At 30.6% G+C, this 15,244-nt stretch overlaps 1 protein-coding gene across 1 annotated transcript in view; it reads left to right on the top strand.

The window, feature by feature from the left end:
- The window catches only part of LOC115127438 (proto-oncogene vav-like), an 83,841-nt gene that overhangs the window by 40,502 nt on the left and 28,095 nt on the right, over positions 1-15,244 (top strand). The window contains exons 11-12 of the mRNA XM_065002189.1: positions 2,094-2,193; positions 2,322-2,417. Coding sequence (XP_064858261.1) covers positions 2,094-2,193; positions 2,322-2,417 — 196 coding nt within the window. The remainder of the gene's footprint in view (positions 1-2,093; positions 2,194-2,321; positions 2,418-15,244) is intronic.

Genomic DNA, 15,244 nt, shown 5'->3' with positions numbered 1-15,244 from the left:
CTACATACAGTAGCGAGGCTACATAAAGTAGAGAGGCTATAACAGTAGCGAGGCAACGTACAGACACCGGTTAGTCAGACTGATTGAGGTAGTATGTACATGTAGATGTGGTTAAAGTGACTGTGCATATATGGTGAACAGAGAGTAGCAGTAGTGTAAAAGAGGGGTTGGTGGGTGGGACACAATGCAGATAGTCCGGGTAGCCAATGAGCGGGAGCACTGGTTGGTCGGCCCAGTTGAGGTAGTATGTACATGAATGTATAGTTAAAGTGACTATGCATATTGATAAACAGTGAGTAGCAGCAGCGTAAAAAAGACGGGTTCTTGGAGGCACACAATGCAAATAGTCCGGGTAGCCATTTGATTACCAGTTCAGGAGTCTTATGGCTTGGGGGTAAAAACTGTTGAGAAACCCTTTGGTCCTCGACCTGGCGCTCCGGTACCACTTGTCATGCGGTAGTAGAGAGAACAGTCTATGACTGGGGTGGCCGGGGTTTTTGACAATTTTTAGGGCCTTCCTCTGACACCGCCTGGTGTAGAGGTCCTGGATGGCAGGAAGCTCGGCCCCAGTGATGTACTGGGCCGTACTCACTACCCTCTGTAGTGCGGTCAGAGACCAGGAAGTGATGCAACCAGTCCGGATGCTCTCGATGTTGCAGCTGTAGAAACTTTTGAGGATCTGAGGACCTATGCCAAATATTTTTAGTTTCCTGAGGGGGAATAGGCTTTGTCATGTCCTCTTCACGACTGTCTTGGTGTGTTTGGACCATTCTAGTTTGTTGTTGATGTGCACACCAAGGAACTTGAAGCTCCCAACCTGCTCTACTACAGCCCAGTCGATGAGAATGGGGGCGTGCTCAGTCCTCCTTTTCCTGTAGTCCACAATCATCTCCTTAGTCTTGATTACATTGAGGGATAGGTTGTTATTCTGGCACCACCCGGCAAGGTCTCTGACCTTCTCCCTATAGGCTGTCTCGTCGTTGTCGGTGATCAGGCCTACCACTGTTGTGTCGTCTGCAAACTTAATGATGATGTTGGAGTCGTGCCTGGCCATGCAGTCGTGGGTGAACAGGGAGTCCAGGAGGGGACTGAGCACGCACCCCTGGGGAGCTCCAGTGTTGAGGATCAGCCTGGCAGATCTACCCTCACAACCTGGGGGCGGCCCTTTAGGAAGTCCAGGATCCAGTTGCAGAGGGAGGTGTTTAGTCCTAGGGTCCTGAGCTTAGTGATGAGCTTTGAGGGCACTATGGTGTTGAACGCTGAGCTGTAGTCTATGAACAGCATTCTCACATAAGTGTTCCTTTTGTCCAGGTGGGAAAGGGCAGTGTTGAGTGCAATAGAGATTGCATCATCTGTGGATCTGTTTGGGCAGTATGCGAATTGGAGTGGGTCTAGGGTTTCTGGGATAATGGTGTTGATGTGAGCCATTACCAGCCTTTCAAAGCACTTCTTGGCTACGGACGTGAGTGCTACGGGTCTGTAGTCATTTACGGGTCTGTAGTCATGGTCCGCGCATGCCTGGAGCACATGTCCTGCTAATCCATCTGGCCCCACAGCCTTGTGTATGTTGACCTGTTTAAAGGTCTTACTCACGTCGGCTGTGGAGAGTGTGATCACACAGTCGTCCGGAACAGCTGATGCTCTCATGCATGCCTCAGTGTTGCTTGCCTCAAAGAGAGCATAGAAGTGATTTAGCTCATCTGGTAGGCTCGTGTCACTGGGCAGCTCACGGCTGTGCTTCCCTTTGTAGCCTGTAATAGTTTGCAAGCCCTGCCACATAAGACGAGCTTCGGAGCCGGTGTAGTATGATTCAATCTTAGCCCTGTATTGACGCTTTACCTGTTTGATGGTTCGCCGCAGGGCATAGCAGGATTTCTTGTAAGCTTCCGGGTTAGAGTCTCGCACCTTGAAAGCGGCAGCTCTACAGTAATGCACCTTGTGGGTTTGTGATATATGGCCAATATACCACTGCTAAGGTCTACGTCGAGGCACTCCACGTTGCGTCTTACGTAAGATCAGCCTTTAGCCGTGGTATATTGGCCATACACCACACCCCTTCAGCCTCATTGCTGAAATATACCTCTCTCTCCCAGGTTGTTGCCGTATGGGCGGTACTGCAGTCAGGTGGAAGCAGCTACTAAACACCTGGACAAGATGTCCGCCATGAAGGAAGGAGTTAAGATGAAACTAGAGGTGAGAATAGTGGTGGATACATCACCCATATGAAACATGGAGGAGGACAGAGAGGTGGATACTCTGAAGTAGCTTATTCTCTTTTAATTTACACTGAACTGATCCCTCCCCTCCCCTCCCCTCTCTAGGAGTGCTCTAAGAGGGCTAACAGTGGCAGGTTCTCTCTGCGTGACCTACTCATGGTTCCCATGCAGAGAGTCCTCAAATACCACCTACTGCTCCAGGTACACAGTGTGTGTGTGTGTGTGTGTGTGTGTGTGTGTGTGTGTGTGTGTGTGTGTGTTTTCTTAACACACACGTGGTTTAAATGCATCTGTGTTAATAGTGTGATAGTGTTAATAGTGTTAATAGTGTTAATAGTGTTAATAGTGTGATAGTGTTAATAGTGTGATAGTGTTAATAGTGTTAATAGTGTGATAGTGTTAATAGTGTGATAGTGTTAATAGTGTGATAGTGTTAATAGTGTTAATAGTGTTAATAGTGTTAATAATGTTAATAGTGTTAATAGTGTGATAGTGTTAATAGTGTGATAGTGTTAATAGTGTTAATAGTGTTAATAGTGTTAATAGTGTTAATAATGTTAATAGTGTTAATAGTGTGATAGTGTTAATAGTGTGATAGTGTTAATAGTGTTAATAGTGTGATAGTGTTAATAGTGTTAATAGTGTGATAGTGTTAATAGTGTTAATAGTGTTAATAGTGTTAATAGTGTGATAGTGTTAATAGTGTTAATAGTGTGATAGTGTTAATAGTGTTAATAGTGTTAATAGTGTTAATAATGTTAATAGTGTTAATAGTGTTAATAGTGTGATAGTGTTAATAATGTTAGTAGTGTGATAGTGTTAATAGTGTTAATAGTGTTAATAATGTTAATAGTGTTAATAGTGTTAATAGTGTTAATAGTGTGATAGTGTTAATAGTGTTAATAGTGTTAATAGTGTTAATAGTGTGATAGTGTTTAATAGTGTTAATAGTGTTAATAGTGTTAATAGTGTTAATAATGTTAATAGTGTGATAGTGTTAATAGTGTTAATAGTGTGATAGTGTTAATAGTGTGATAGTGTTAATAGTGTTAATAGTGTTAATAGTGTTAATAGTGTTAATAGTGTTAATAGTGTGATAGTGTTAATAGTGTTAATAGTGTGATAGTGTTAATAGTGTTAATAGTGTGATAGTGTTAATAATGTTAATAGTGTGATAGTGTTAATAGTGTGATAGTGTGATAGTGTTAATAGTGTGATAGTGTTAATAATGTGATAGTGTGATAGTGTTAATAGTGTTAATAGTGTTAATAGTGTGATAGTGTGATAGTGTTAATAGTGTTAATAGTGTGATAGTGTTAATAGTGTTAATAGTGTTAATAGTGTGATAGTGTGATAGTGTTAATAATGTGATAGTGTGATAGTGTTAATAATGTTAATAGTGTGATAGTGTTAAGTGTTAATAGTGTGATAGTGTTAATAGTGTTAATAGTGTTAATAGTGTGATAGTGTTAATAGTGTGATAGTGTTAATAATGTGATAGTGTGATAGTGTTAATAATGTTAATAGTGTGATAGTGTTAATAGTGTGATAGTGTGATAGTGTTAATAGTGTGATAATGTTAATAGTGTGATAGTGTTAATAGTGTGATAGTGTTAATAGTGTGATAGTGTTAATAGTGTTAATAGTGTGATAGTGTTAATAGTGTGATAGTGTGATAGTGTTAATAGTGTGATAATGTTAATAGTGTGATAGTGTTAATAGTGTGATAGTGTTAATAGTGTGATAGTGTTAATAGTGTGATAGTGTTAATAGTGTGATAGTGTTAATAGTGTTAATAATGTGATAGTGTGATAGTGTTAATAATGTTAATAGTGTGATAGTGTTAATAGTGTTAGTGTTAATAGTGTGTTAATAGTGTTAATAGTGTTTAATAGTGTTAATAGTGTTAATAGTGTTAATAGTGTGATGTTAATAGTGTTTAATGTTGATAGTGTTTAATAGTGTGATGTTAATAGTGTTAATAGTGTTAATAGTGTTAATAGTGTAATAGTGTTAATAGTGTAATAGTGTATAGTGTTAATAGTGTTAATAGTGTTAATAGTGTTAATAGTGTTAATAGTGTGATAGTGTTAATAGTGTGATAGTGTTAATAGTGTAATAATAGTGTGATAGTGTTAATAGTGTTAATAGTGTGATAGTGTTAATAGTGTTAATAGTGTTAATAGTGTTAATAGTGTGATAGTGTTAATAGTGTGATAGTGTTAATAGTGTGATAGTGTTAATAGTGTTAATAGTGTTAATAGTGTTAATAGTGTTAATAGTGTTAATAGTGTGATAGTGTTAATAGTGTTAATAGTGTGATAGTGTTAATAGTGTGATAGTGTTAATAGTGTTAATAGTGTGATAGTGTTAATAGTGTTAATAGTGTTAATAGTGTTAATAGTGTTGATAGTGTGATAGTGTTAATAGTGTGATAGTGTTAATAGTGTTAATAGTGTTAATAGTGTTAATAGTGTTAATAGTGTGATAGTGTTAATAGTAGTGTTAATAGTGTGATAGTGTTAATAGTGTGATAGTGTTAATAGTGTTAATAGTGTTAATAGTGTGATAGTGTTAATAGTGTTAATAGTGTGATAGTGTTAATAGTGTTAATAGTGTTAATAGTGTTAATAGTGTTAATAGTGTTAATAGTGTTAATAGTGTTAATAGTGTGATAGTGTTAATAGTGTTAATAGTGTGATAGTGTTAATAGTGTTAATAGTGTTAATAGTGTGATAGTGTTAATAGTGTTGATAGTGTTAATAGTGTGATAGTGTTAATAGTGTTAATAGTGTGATAGTGTTAATAGTGTTAATAGTGTTAATAGTGTTAATAGTGTTTGATAGTGTTAATAGTGTAATAAGTGTGATATAGTGTTAATAGTGTGATAGTGTTAATAGTGTTAATAGTGTTAATAGTGTGATAGTGTTAATAGTGTGATAGTGTTAATAGTTAATAGTGTTAATAATGTGATAGTGTTAATAGTGTGATAGTGTTAATAGTGTAATAGTGTGATAGTGTTAATAGTGTAATAGTGTTAATAGTGTGATAGTGTTAATAGTGTGATAGTGTTAATAGTGTGATAGTGTTAATAGTGTGATAGTGTTAATAGTGTGATATGTTAATAGTGTGATAGTGTTAATAGTGTTAATAGTGTGATAGTGTTAATAATGTGATAGTGTTAATAGTGTTAATAGTGTTAATAGTGTGATAGTGTTAATAATGTGATAGTGTTAATAGTGTGATAGTGTTAATAGTGTTAATAGTGTGATAGTGTTAATAGTGTGATAGTTAATGTTGATAGTGTTAATAGTGTTAATAGTGTGATAGTGTTAATAGTGTGATAGTGTAATAGTGTTAATAGTGTTAATAGTGTGATAGTGTTAATAGTGTGATAGTGTTAATATGTGATAGTGTTAATAGTGTGATAGTGTTAATAGTGTGATAGTGTTAATAGTGTGATAGTGTGATAGTGTTAATAGTGTTAATAGTGTGATAGTGTTAATAATAGTGTTAATAGTGTGATAGTGTTAATAATGTGATAGTGTTAATAATGTGATAGTGTTAATAATGGTGTTAATAGTGTTAATAGTGTTAATAGTGTTAATAGTGTGATAGTGTTAATAGTGTTAATAGTGTGATAGTGTTAATAGTGTTAATAGTGTGATAGTGTTAATAGTGTGAGTGTTAATAGTTAATAGTGTTAATAGTGTTAATAGTGTGATAGTGTTAATAGTGTTAATAGTGTTAATGTTATAGTGTTAATAGTGTGATAGTGTTAATAGTGTGATAGTGTTAATAGTGTTAATAGTGTTAATAGTGTTAATAGTGTGATAGTGTTAATAGTGTTAATAGTGTTAATAGTGTTAATAGTGTTAATAGTGTAGTGTTAATAGTGTTAATAGTGTTAATAGTGTTAATAGTGTTAATAGTGTTATAGTGTTAATAGTGTTAATAGTGTTAATATAGTGTTAATAGTGTAATAGTGTTAATAGTGTGATAGTGTTAATAGTGTGATAGTGTTAATAGTGTTAATAGTGTGATAGTGTTAATAGTGTTAATAGTGTTAATAGTGTTGATAGTGTTAATAGTGTGATAGTGTTAATAGTGTGATAGTGTTAATAGTGTTAATAGTGTTAATAGTGTGATAGTGTTAATAGTGTGATAGTGTTAATAGTGTGATAGTGTTAATAGTGTTAATAGTGTGATAGTGTTAATAGTGTATAGTGTTAATAATGTGATAGTGTTAATAGTGTGATAGTGTTAATAGTGTGATAGTGTAATAGTGTTAATAGTGTGATAGTGTTAATAGTGTGATAGTGTTAATAGTGTTAATAGTGTGATAGTGTTATAGTGTGATAGTGTTAATAGTGTGATAGTGTTAATAGTGTGATAGTGTTAATAGTGTGATAGTGTTAATAGTGTTAATAATGTGATAGTGTGATAGTGTTAATAATGTTAATAGTGTGATAGTGTGATAGTGTTAATAGTGTGATAGTGTTAATAGTGTTAATAGTGTTAATAGTGTGATAGTGTTAATAGTGTTAATAGTGTGATAGTGTTAATAGTGTTAATAGTGTTAATAGTGTGATAGTGTTAATAGTGTTAATAGTGTGATAGTGTGATAGTGTTAATAGTGTTAATAGTGTGATAGTGTGATAGTGTTAGTAATGTTAATAGTGTTAATAGTGTTAATAGTGTGATAGTGTGATAGTGTTAATAGTGTTAATAGTGTTAATAGTGTTAATAGTGTGATAGTGTTAGTAATGTTAATAGTGTTAATAGTGTTAATAGTGTTAATAGTGTTAATAGTGTGATAGTGTTAATAGTGTGATAGTGTTAATAGTGTGATAGTGTTAATAGTGTGATAGTGTTAATAGTGTTAATAGTGTTAATAGTGTGATAGTGTTAATAGTGTGATAGTGTTGTAGTGTTAATAGTGTGATAGTGTTAATAGTGTTAATAGTGTGATAGTGTTAATAGTGTGATAGTGTTAATAGTGTGATAGTGTTAATAGTGTTAATAGTGTGATAGTGTTAATAGTGTTAATAGTGTTAATAGTGTTATAGTGTTAATAGTGTGATAGTGTTAATAGTGTGATAGTGTAAATAGTGTTAATAGTGTTAATAGTGTTGATAGTGTTAGTAATGTTAATAGTGTGATAGTGTTAATAGTGTGATAGTGTTAATAGTGTTAATAGTGTTAATAGTGTTAATAGTGTTAATAGTGTTAATAGTGTTAATAGTGTGATAGTGTTAATAGTGTGATAGTGTTAATAGTGTGATAGTGTTAATAGTGTTAATAGTGTTAATAGTGTGATAGTGTTAATAGTGTGATAGTGTTAATAGTGTGATAGTGTTAATAGTGTTAATAGTGTGATAGTGTTAATAGTGTTAATAGTGTTAATAGTGTGATAGTGTTAATAGTGTGATAGTGTTAATAGTGTGATAGTGTTAATAGTGTGATAGTGTTAATAATAGTGTTAATAGTGTGATAGTGTTAATAGTGTTAATAGTGTGATAGTGTTAATAGTGTGATAGTGTTAGTAATGTTAATAGTGTGATAGTGTTAATAGTGTGATAGTGTTAATAGTGTGATAGTGTTAATAGTGTTAATAGTGTGATAGTGTTAATAGTGTTAATAGTGTTAATAGTGTGATAGTGTTAATAGTGTGATAGTGTTAATAGTGTGATAGTGTTAATAGTGTGATAGTGTGATAGTGTTAATAGTGTGATAGTGTTAATAGTGTGATAGTATTAATAGTGTGATAGTGTTAGTAATGTTAATAGTGTGATAGTGTTAATAGTGTTAATAGTGTTAATAATGTGATAGTGTTAATAGTGTGATAGTGTTAATAGTGTTAATAGTGTGATAGTGTTAATAGTGTTAATAGTGTGATAGTGTTAATAATGTGATAGTGTTAATAGTGTGATAGTGTTAATAGTGTGATAGTGTTAATAGTGTGATAGTGTTAATAGTGTGATATGTTAATAGTGTGATAGTGTTAATAGTGTTAATAGTGTGATAGTGTTAATAATGTGATAGTGTTAATAGTGTTAATAGTGTTAATAGTGTGATAGTGTTAATAATGTGATAGTGTTAATAGTGTGATAGTGTTAATAGTGTTAATAGTGTGATAGTGTTAATAGTGTTAATAGTGTTAATAGTGTTATAGTGTTAATAGTGTGATAGTGTTAATAGTGTGATAGTGTTAATAGTGTTAATAGTGTGATAGTGTTAATAGTGTTAATAGTGTGATAGTGTTAATAGTGTTAATAGTGATAGTGTGATAGTGTTAATAGTGTGATAGTGTTAATAGTGTGATAGTGTTAATAGTGTGATAGTGTGATAGTGTTAATAGTGTGATAGTGTTAATAGTGTGATAGTGTTAATAGTGTGATAGTGTTAATAGTGTTAATAGTGTGATAGTGTTAATAGTGTTAATAGTGTTAATAGTGTGATAGTGTTAATAGTGTGATAGTGTTAATAGTGTTAATAGTGTGATAGTGTTAATAGTGTTAATAGTGTTAATAGTGTGATAGTGTTAATAGTGTGATAGTGTTAATAGTGTGATAGTGTTAATAGTGTGATAGTGTTAATAGTGTGATATGTTAATAGTGTGATAGTGTTAATAGTGTTAATAGTGTGATAGTGTTAATAATGTGATAGTGTTAATAGTGTTAATAGTGTTAATAGTGTGATAGTGTTAATAATGTGATAGTGTTAATAGTGTTAATAGTGTTAATAGTGTTAATAGTGTGATAGTGTTAATAGTGTGATAGTGTTAATAGTGTGATAGTGTTAATAGTGTTAATAGTGTGATAGTGTTTAATAGTGTGATAGTGTTAATAGTGTTAATAGTGTGATAGTGTTAATAATGTGATAGTGTTAATAATGTGATAGTGTTAATAGTGTGATAGTGTTAATAGTGTGATAGTGTGAATAGTGTTAATAGTGTGATAGTGTTAATAATAGTGTTAATAGTGTGATAGTGTTAATAATGTGATAGTGTTAATAATGTGATAGTGTTAATAATGGTGTTAATAGTGTTAATAGTGTTAATAGTGTTAATAGTGTGATAGTGTTAATAGTGTTAATAGTGTGATAGTGTTAATAGTGTTAATAGTGTGATAGTGTTAATAGTGTGATAGTGTTAATAGTGTGATAGTGTTAATAGTGTTAATAGTGTGATAGTGTTAATAGTGTTAATAGTGTTAATAGTGTTATAGTGTTAATAGTGTGATAGTGTTAATAGTGTGATAGTGTAAATAGTGTTAATAGTGTTAATAATAGTGTTAATAGTGTTATAGTGTTAATAGTGTTAATAGTGTTAATAGTGTTAATAGTGTTGATAGTGTTAATAGTGTGATAGTGTTAATAGTGTGATAGTGTTAATAGTGTTAATAGTGTTTAATAGTGTTAATAGTGTTATAGTGTTAATAGTGTTAATAGTGTGATAGTGTTAATAGTGTGATAGTGTTAGTAATGTTAATAGTGTTAATAGTGTTAATAGTGTGATAGTGTTAATAGTGTGATAGTGTTAATAGTGTTAATAGTGTGATAGTGTTAATAGTGTTAATAGTGTTAATAGTGTGATAGTGTTAATAGTGTGATAGTGTTAATAGTGTGATAGTGTTAATAGTGTGATAGTGTGATAGTGTTAATAGTGTGATAGTGTTAATAGTGTGATAGTATTAATAGTGTGATAGTGTTAGTAATGTTAATAGTGTGATAGTGTTAATAGTGTTAATAGTGTTAATAATGTGATAGTGTTAATAGTGTGATAGTGTTAATAGTGTGATAGTGTTAATAGTGTTAATAGTGTGATAGTGTTAATAGTGTGATAGTGTGATAGTGTTAATAGTGTGATAATGTTAATAGTGTGATAGTGTTAATAGTGTGATAGTGTTAATAGTGTGATAGTGTTAATAGTGTGATAGTGTTAATAGTGTGATAGTGTTAATAGTGTTAATAATGTGATAGTGTGATAGTGTTAATAATGTTAATAGTGTGATAGTGTGATAGTGTTAATAGTGTGATAGTGTTAATAGTGTTAATAGTGTTAATAGTGTTAGTGTTAATAGTGTTAATAGTGTGATAGTGTTAATAGTGTGATAGTGTTAATAGTGTGATAGTGTTAATAGTGTTAATAGTGTGATAGTGTGATAGTGTTAATAGTGTTAATAGTGTGATGTGATAGTGTTAGTGTTAATGTTAATAGTGTTAATAGTGTTGATAGTGTTGATAGTGTTAATAGTGTGATAGTGTTATAGTGTTAGTGTGATAGTGTTAGTAATGTTAATAGTGTTAATAGTGTTAATAGTGTTAATAGTGTTAATAGTGTGATAGTGTTAATAGTGTGATAGTGTTAATAGTGTGATAGTGTTAATAGTGTGATAGTGTTAATAGTGTTAATAGTGTTAATAGTGTGATAGTGTTAATAGTGTTAATAGTGTTAATAGTGTGATAGTGTTAATAGTGTTAATAGTGTGATAGTGTTAATAGTGTGATAGTGTTAATAGTGTGATAGTGTTAATAGTGTTAATAGTGTGATAGTGTTAATAGTGTTAATAGTGTTAATAGTGTGATAGTGTTAATAGTGTGATAGTGTTAATAGTGTGATAGTGTTAATAGTGTTAATAGTGTGATAGTGTTAATAGTGTGATAGTGTAGTAATAATAGTGTTAATAGTGTGATAGTGTTAATAGTGTGATAGTGTTAATAGTGTGATAGTGTTAATAGTGTTAATAGTGTTAATAGTGTGATAGTGTTAATAGTGTGATAGTGTTAATAGTGTTAATAGTGTGATAGTGTTAATAGTGTTAATAGTGTGATAGTGTTAATAGTGTGATAGTGTTAATAGTGTGATAGTGTTAATAATAGTGTTAATAGTGTGATAGTGTTAATAGTGTTAATAGTGTTAATAGTGTGATAGTGTTAATAGTGTGATAGTGTTAATAGTGTGATAGTGTTAATAGTGTTATAGTGTTAATAGTGTTAATAGTGTTAATAGTGTGATAGTGTTAATAGTGTGATAGTGTTAATAGTGTGATAGTGTTAATAGTGTAATAGTGTGATAGTGTTAATAGTGTGATAGTGTTAATAGTGTGATAGTGTTAATAGTGTTAATAGTGTGATAGTGTTAATAGTGTTAATAGTGTTAATAGTGTTAATAGTGTTAATAGTGTGATAGTGTAGTAATAGTGTGATAGTGTGATAGTGTTAATAGTGTGATAGTGTTAATAGTGTGATAGTGTTAATAGTGTGTAGTGTTATAATGTTAATAGTGTGATAGTGTTAATAGTGTTAATAGTGTTAATAGTGTGATAGTGTTAATAGTGTGATAGTGTTAATAGTGTGATAGTGTGATAGTGTTTAATAGTGTTAATAGTGTGATAGTGTTAATATGTGATAGTGTTAATAGTGTGATAGTGTTAATAGTGTGATAGTGTTAATAGTGTTGATAGTGTTAATAGTGTGATAGTGTTAATAGTGTGATAGTGTTAATAGTGTTAATAGTGTTAATAGTGTGATAGTGTTAATAATGTGATAGTGTTAATAGTGTGATAGTGTTAATAGTGTGATAGTGTTAATAGTGTGATAGTGTTAATAGTGTGATAGTGTTAATAGTGTTAATAGTGTGATAGTGTTAATAGTGTGATAGTGTTAATAGTTGATAGTGTTAATAGTGTTAATAGTGTGATAGTGTTAATAATAGTGTTGATAGTGTTAATAGTGTTAATAGTGTGATAGTGTTAATAGTGATAGTGTTAATAGTGTTAATAGTGTTAATATATAGTGTTAATAGTGTGATAGTGTTAATAGTGTTAATAGTGTTAATAGTGTTAATAATAGTGTTAATAGTGTTAATAGTGTGATAGTGTTAATAGTGTGATAGTGTTAATAGTGTTAATAGTGTTAATAGTGTTAATAGTGTGATAGTGTGTTAATAGTGTTAATAGTGTTAATAGTGTTAATAGTGTTAATAGTGTGATAGTGTTAATAGTGTTAATAGTGTGATAGTGTTAATAGTGTGATAGTGTTAATAGTGTTAATAGTGTTAATAGTGTTAATAGTGTGATAGTGTTAATAGTGTGATAGTGTTAATAGTGTTAATAGTGTGATAGTGTTAATAGTGTGATAGTGTTAATAAAGTGTTAATAGTGTTAATAGTGTGATAGTGTTAATAGTGTTAATAGTGTGATAGTGTTAATAGTGTTAATAGTGTGATAGTGTTAATAGTGTGATAGTGTTAATAGTGTGATAGTGTTAATAGTGTAATAATAGTGTTAATAGTGTTGATAGTGTTAATAGTGTGATAGTGTTAATAGTGTTAATAGTGTAATAGTGTTAATAGTGTGATAGTGTAATAGTGTTAATAGTGTTAATAGTGTTAATAGTGTTAATAGTGTTAATAGTGTGATAGTGTTAATAGTGTTAATAGTGTTAATAATAGTGTTAATAGTGTTAATAGTGTAATAGTGTTAATAGTGTTAATAGTGTGATAGTGTTAATAGTGTTGATAGTGTGATAGTGTTAATAGTGTGATAGTGTTAATAATGTGATAGTGTAATAGTGTTAATAGTGTTAATAGTGTTAATAGTGTGATAGTGTTAATAGTGTAATAGTGTTAATAGTGTGATAGTGTTAATAGTGTTAATAGTGTTAATAGTGTGATAGTGTGATAGTGTTAATAAGTGTGATAGTGTGATAGTGTTAATAGTGTTAATAGTGTTAATAGTGTTATAGTGTTAATAGTGTGATAGTGTTAATAGTGTTAATAGTGTTAATAGTGTGATAGTGTTAATAGTGTGATAGTGTTAATAGTGTAATAGTGTGATAGTGTTAATAATGTTGATAGTGTGATAGTGTTAATAGTGTTGATAGTGTGATAGTGTTAATAGTGTGATAGTGTTAATAGTGTGATAGTGTTAATAGTGTGATAGTGTTAATAGTGTGATAGTGTTAATAGTGTTAATAGTGTGATAGTGTTAATAGTGTGATAGTGTGATAGTGTTAATAGTGTGATAATGTTAATAGTGTGATAGTGTTAATAGTGTGATAGTGTTAATAGTGTGATAGTGTTAATAGTGTGATAGTGATAGTGTTAATAGTGTGATAGTGTTAATAGTGTTAATAGTGTGATAGTGTGATAGTGTTAATAATGTTAATAGTGTGATAGTGTGATAGTGTTAATAGTGTGATAGTGTTAATAGTGTTAATAGTGTTAATAGTGTTAATAGTGTTAATAGTGTGATAGTGTTAGTAATGTTAATAGTGTTAATAGTGTTAATAGTGTTAATAGTGTTAATAGTGTGATAGTGTTAATAGTGTGATAGTGTTAATAGTGTGATAGTGTTAATAGTGTGATAGTGTTAATAGTGTTAATAGTGTTAATAGTGTGATAGTGTTAATAGTGTGATAGTGTTAATAGTGTTAATAGTGTGATAGTGTTAATAGTGTTAATAGTGTGATAGTGTTAATAGTGTGATAGTGTTAATAGTGTGATAGTGTTAATAGTGTTAATAGTGTGATAGTGTTAATAGTGTTAATAGTGTTAATAGTGTGATAGTGTTAATAGTGTGATAGTGTTAATAGTGTGATAGTGTTAATAGTGTGATAGTGTTAATAGTGTTAATAGTGTGATAGTGTTAATAGTGTTAATAGTGTTAATAGTGTTAATAGTGTGATAGTGTTAATAGTGTGATAGTGTTAGTAATGTTAATAGTGTGATAGTGTTAATAGTGTGATAGTGTTAATAGTGTGATAGTGTTAATAGTGTTAATAGTGTGATAGTGTTAATAGTGTTAATAGTGTTAATAGTGTGATAGTGTTAATAGTGTGATAGTGTTAATAGTGTGATAGTGTTAATAGTGTGATAGTGTGATAGTGTTAATAGTGTTATAGTGTTAATAGTGTTAATAGTGTAATAGTGTTAATAGTGTGATAGTGTTAGTGTTAATAGTGTTAATAGTGTGATAGTGTTAATAATGTGATAGTGTTAATAGTGTGATAGTGTTAATAGTGTTAATAGTGTGATAGTGTTAATAGTGTTAATAGTGTGATAGTGTTAATAATGTGATAGTGTTAATAGTGTGATAGTGTTAATAGTGTGATAGTGTTAATAGTGTGATAGTGTTAATAGTGTGATAGTGTTAATAGTGTGATATGTTAATAGTGTGATAGTGTTAATAGTGTTAATAGTGTGATAGTGTTAATAATGTGATAGTGTTAATAGTGTTAATAGTGTTAATAGTGTGATAGTGTTAATAATGTGATAGTGTTAATAGTGTGATAGTGTTAATAGTGTTAATAGTGTGATAGTGTTAATAGTGTGATATGTTAATAGTGTGATAGTGTTAATAGTGTTAATAGTGTGATAGTGTTAATAGTGTGATAGTGTGATAGTGTTAATAGTGTTAATAGTGTGATAGTGTTAATAGTGTGATAGTGTTAATAATGTGATAGTGTTAATAGTGTGATAGTGTTAATAGTGTGATAGTGTTAATAGTGTGATAGTGTGATAGTGTTAATAGTGTTAATAGTGTGATAGTGTTAATAATAGTGTTAATAGTGTGATAGTGTTAATAATGTGATAGTGTTAATAATGTGATAGTGTTAATAATGGTGTTAATAGTGTTAATAGTGTTAATAGTGTTAATAGTGTGATAGTGTTAATAGTGTTAATAGTGTGATAGTGTTAATAGTGTTAATAGTGTGATAGTGTTAATAATGTGATAGTGTTAATAGTGTGATAGTGTTAATAGTGTGATAGTGTGATAGTGTTAATAGTGTGATAGTGTTAATAATGTGATAGTGTTAATAGTGTTAATAGTGTGATAGTGTTAATAATAGTGTGATAGTGTTAATAATAGTGTTAATAGTGTTAATAGTGTGATAGTGTTAATAGTGTGATAGTGTTAATAGTGTGATAGTGTTAATAATGTGATAGTGTTAATAGTGTTAATAGTGTGATAGTGTTAATAATAGTGTGATAGTGTTAATAATAGTGTTAATAGTGTTAATAG

The sequence above is a fragment of the Oncorhynchus nerka genome, linkage group LG15 (assembly GCF_034236695.1).
Source record: "Oncorhynchus nerka isolate Pitt River linkage group LG15, Oner_Uvic_2.0, whole genome shotgun sequence".
Classification (NCBI taxonomy): Eukaryota; Metazoa; Chordata; class Actinopteri; order Salmoniformes; family Salmonidae; genus Oncorhynchus; species Oncorhynchus nerka.
This window is presented reverse-complemented; position numbering and strand designations above follow the sequence as displayed.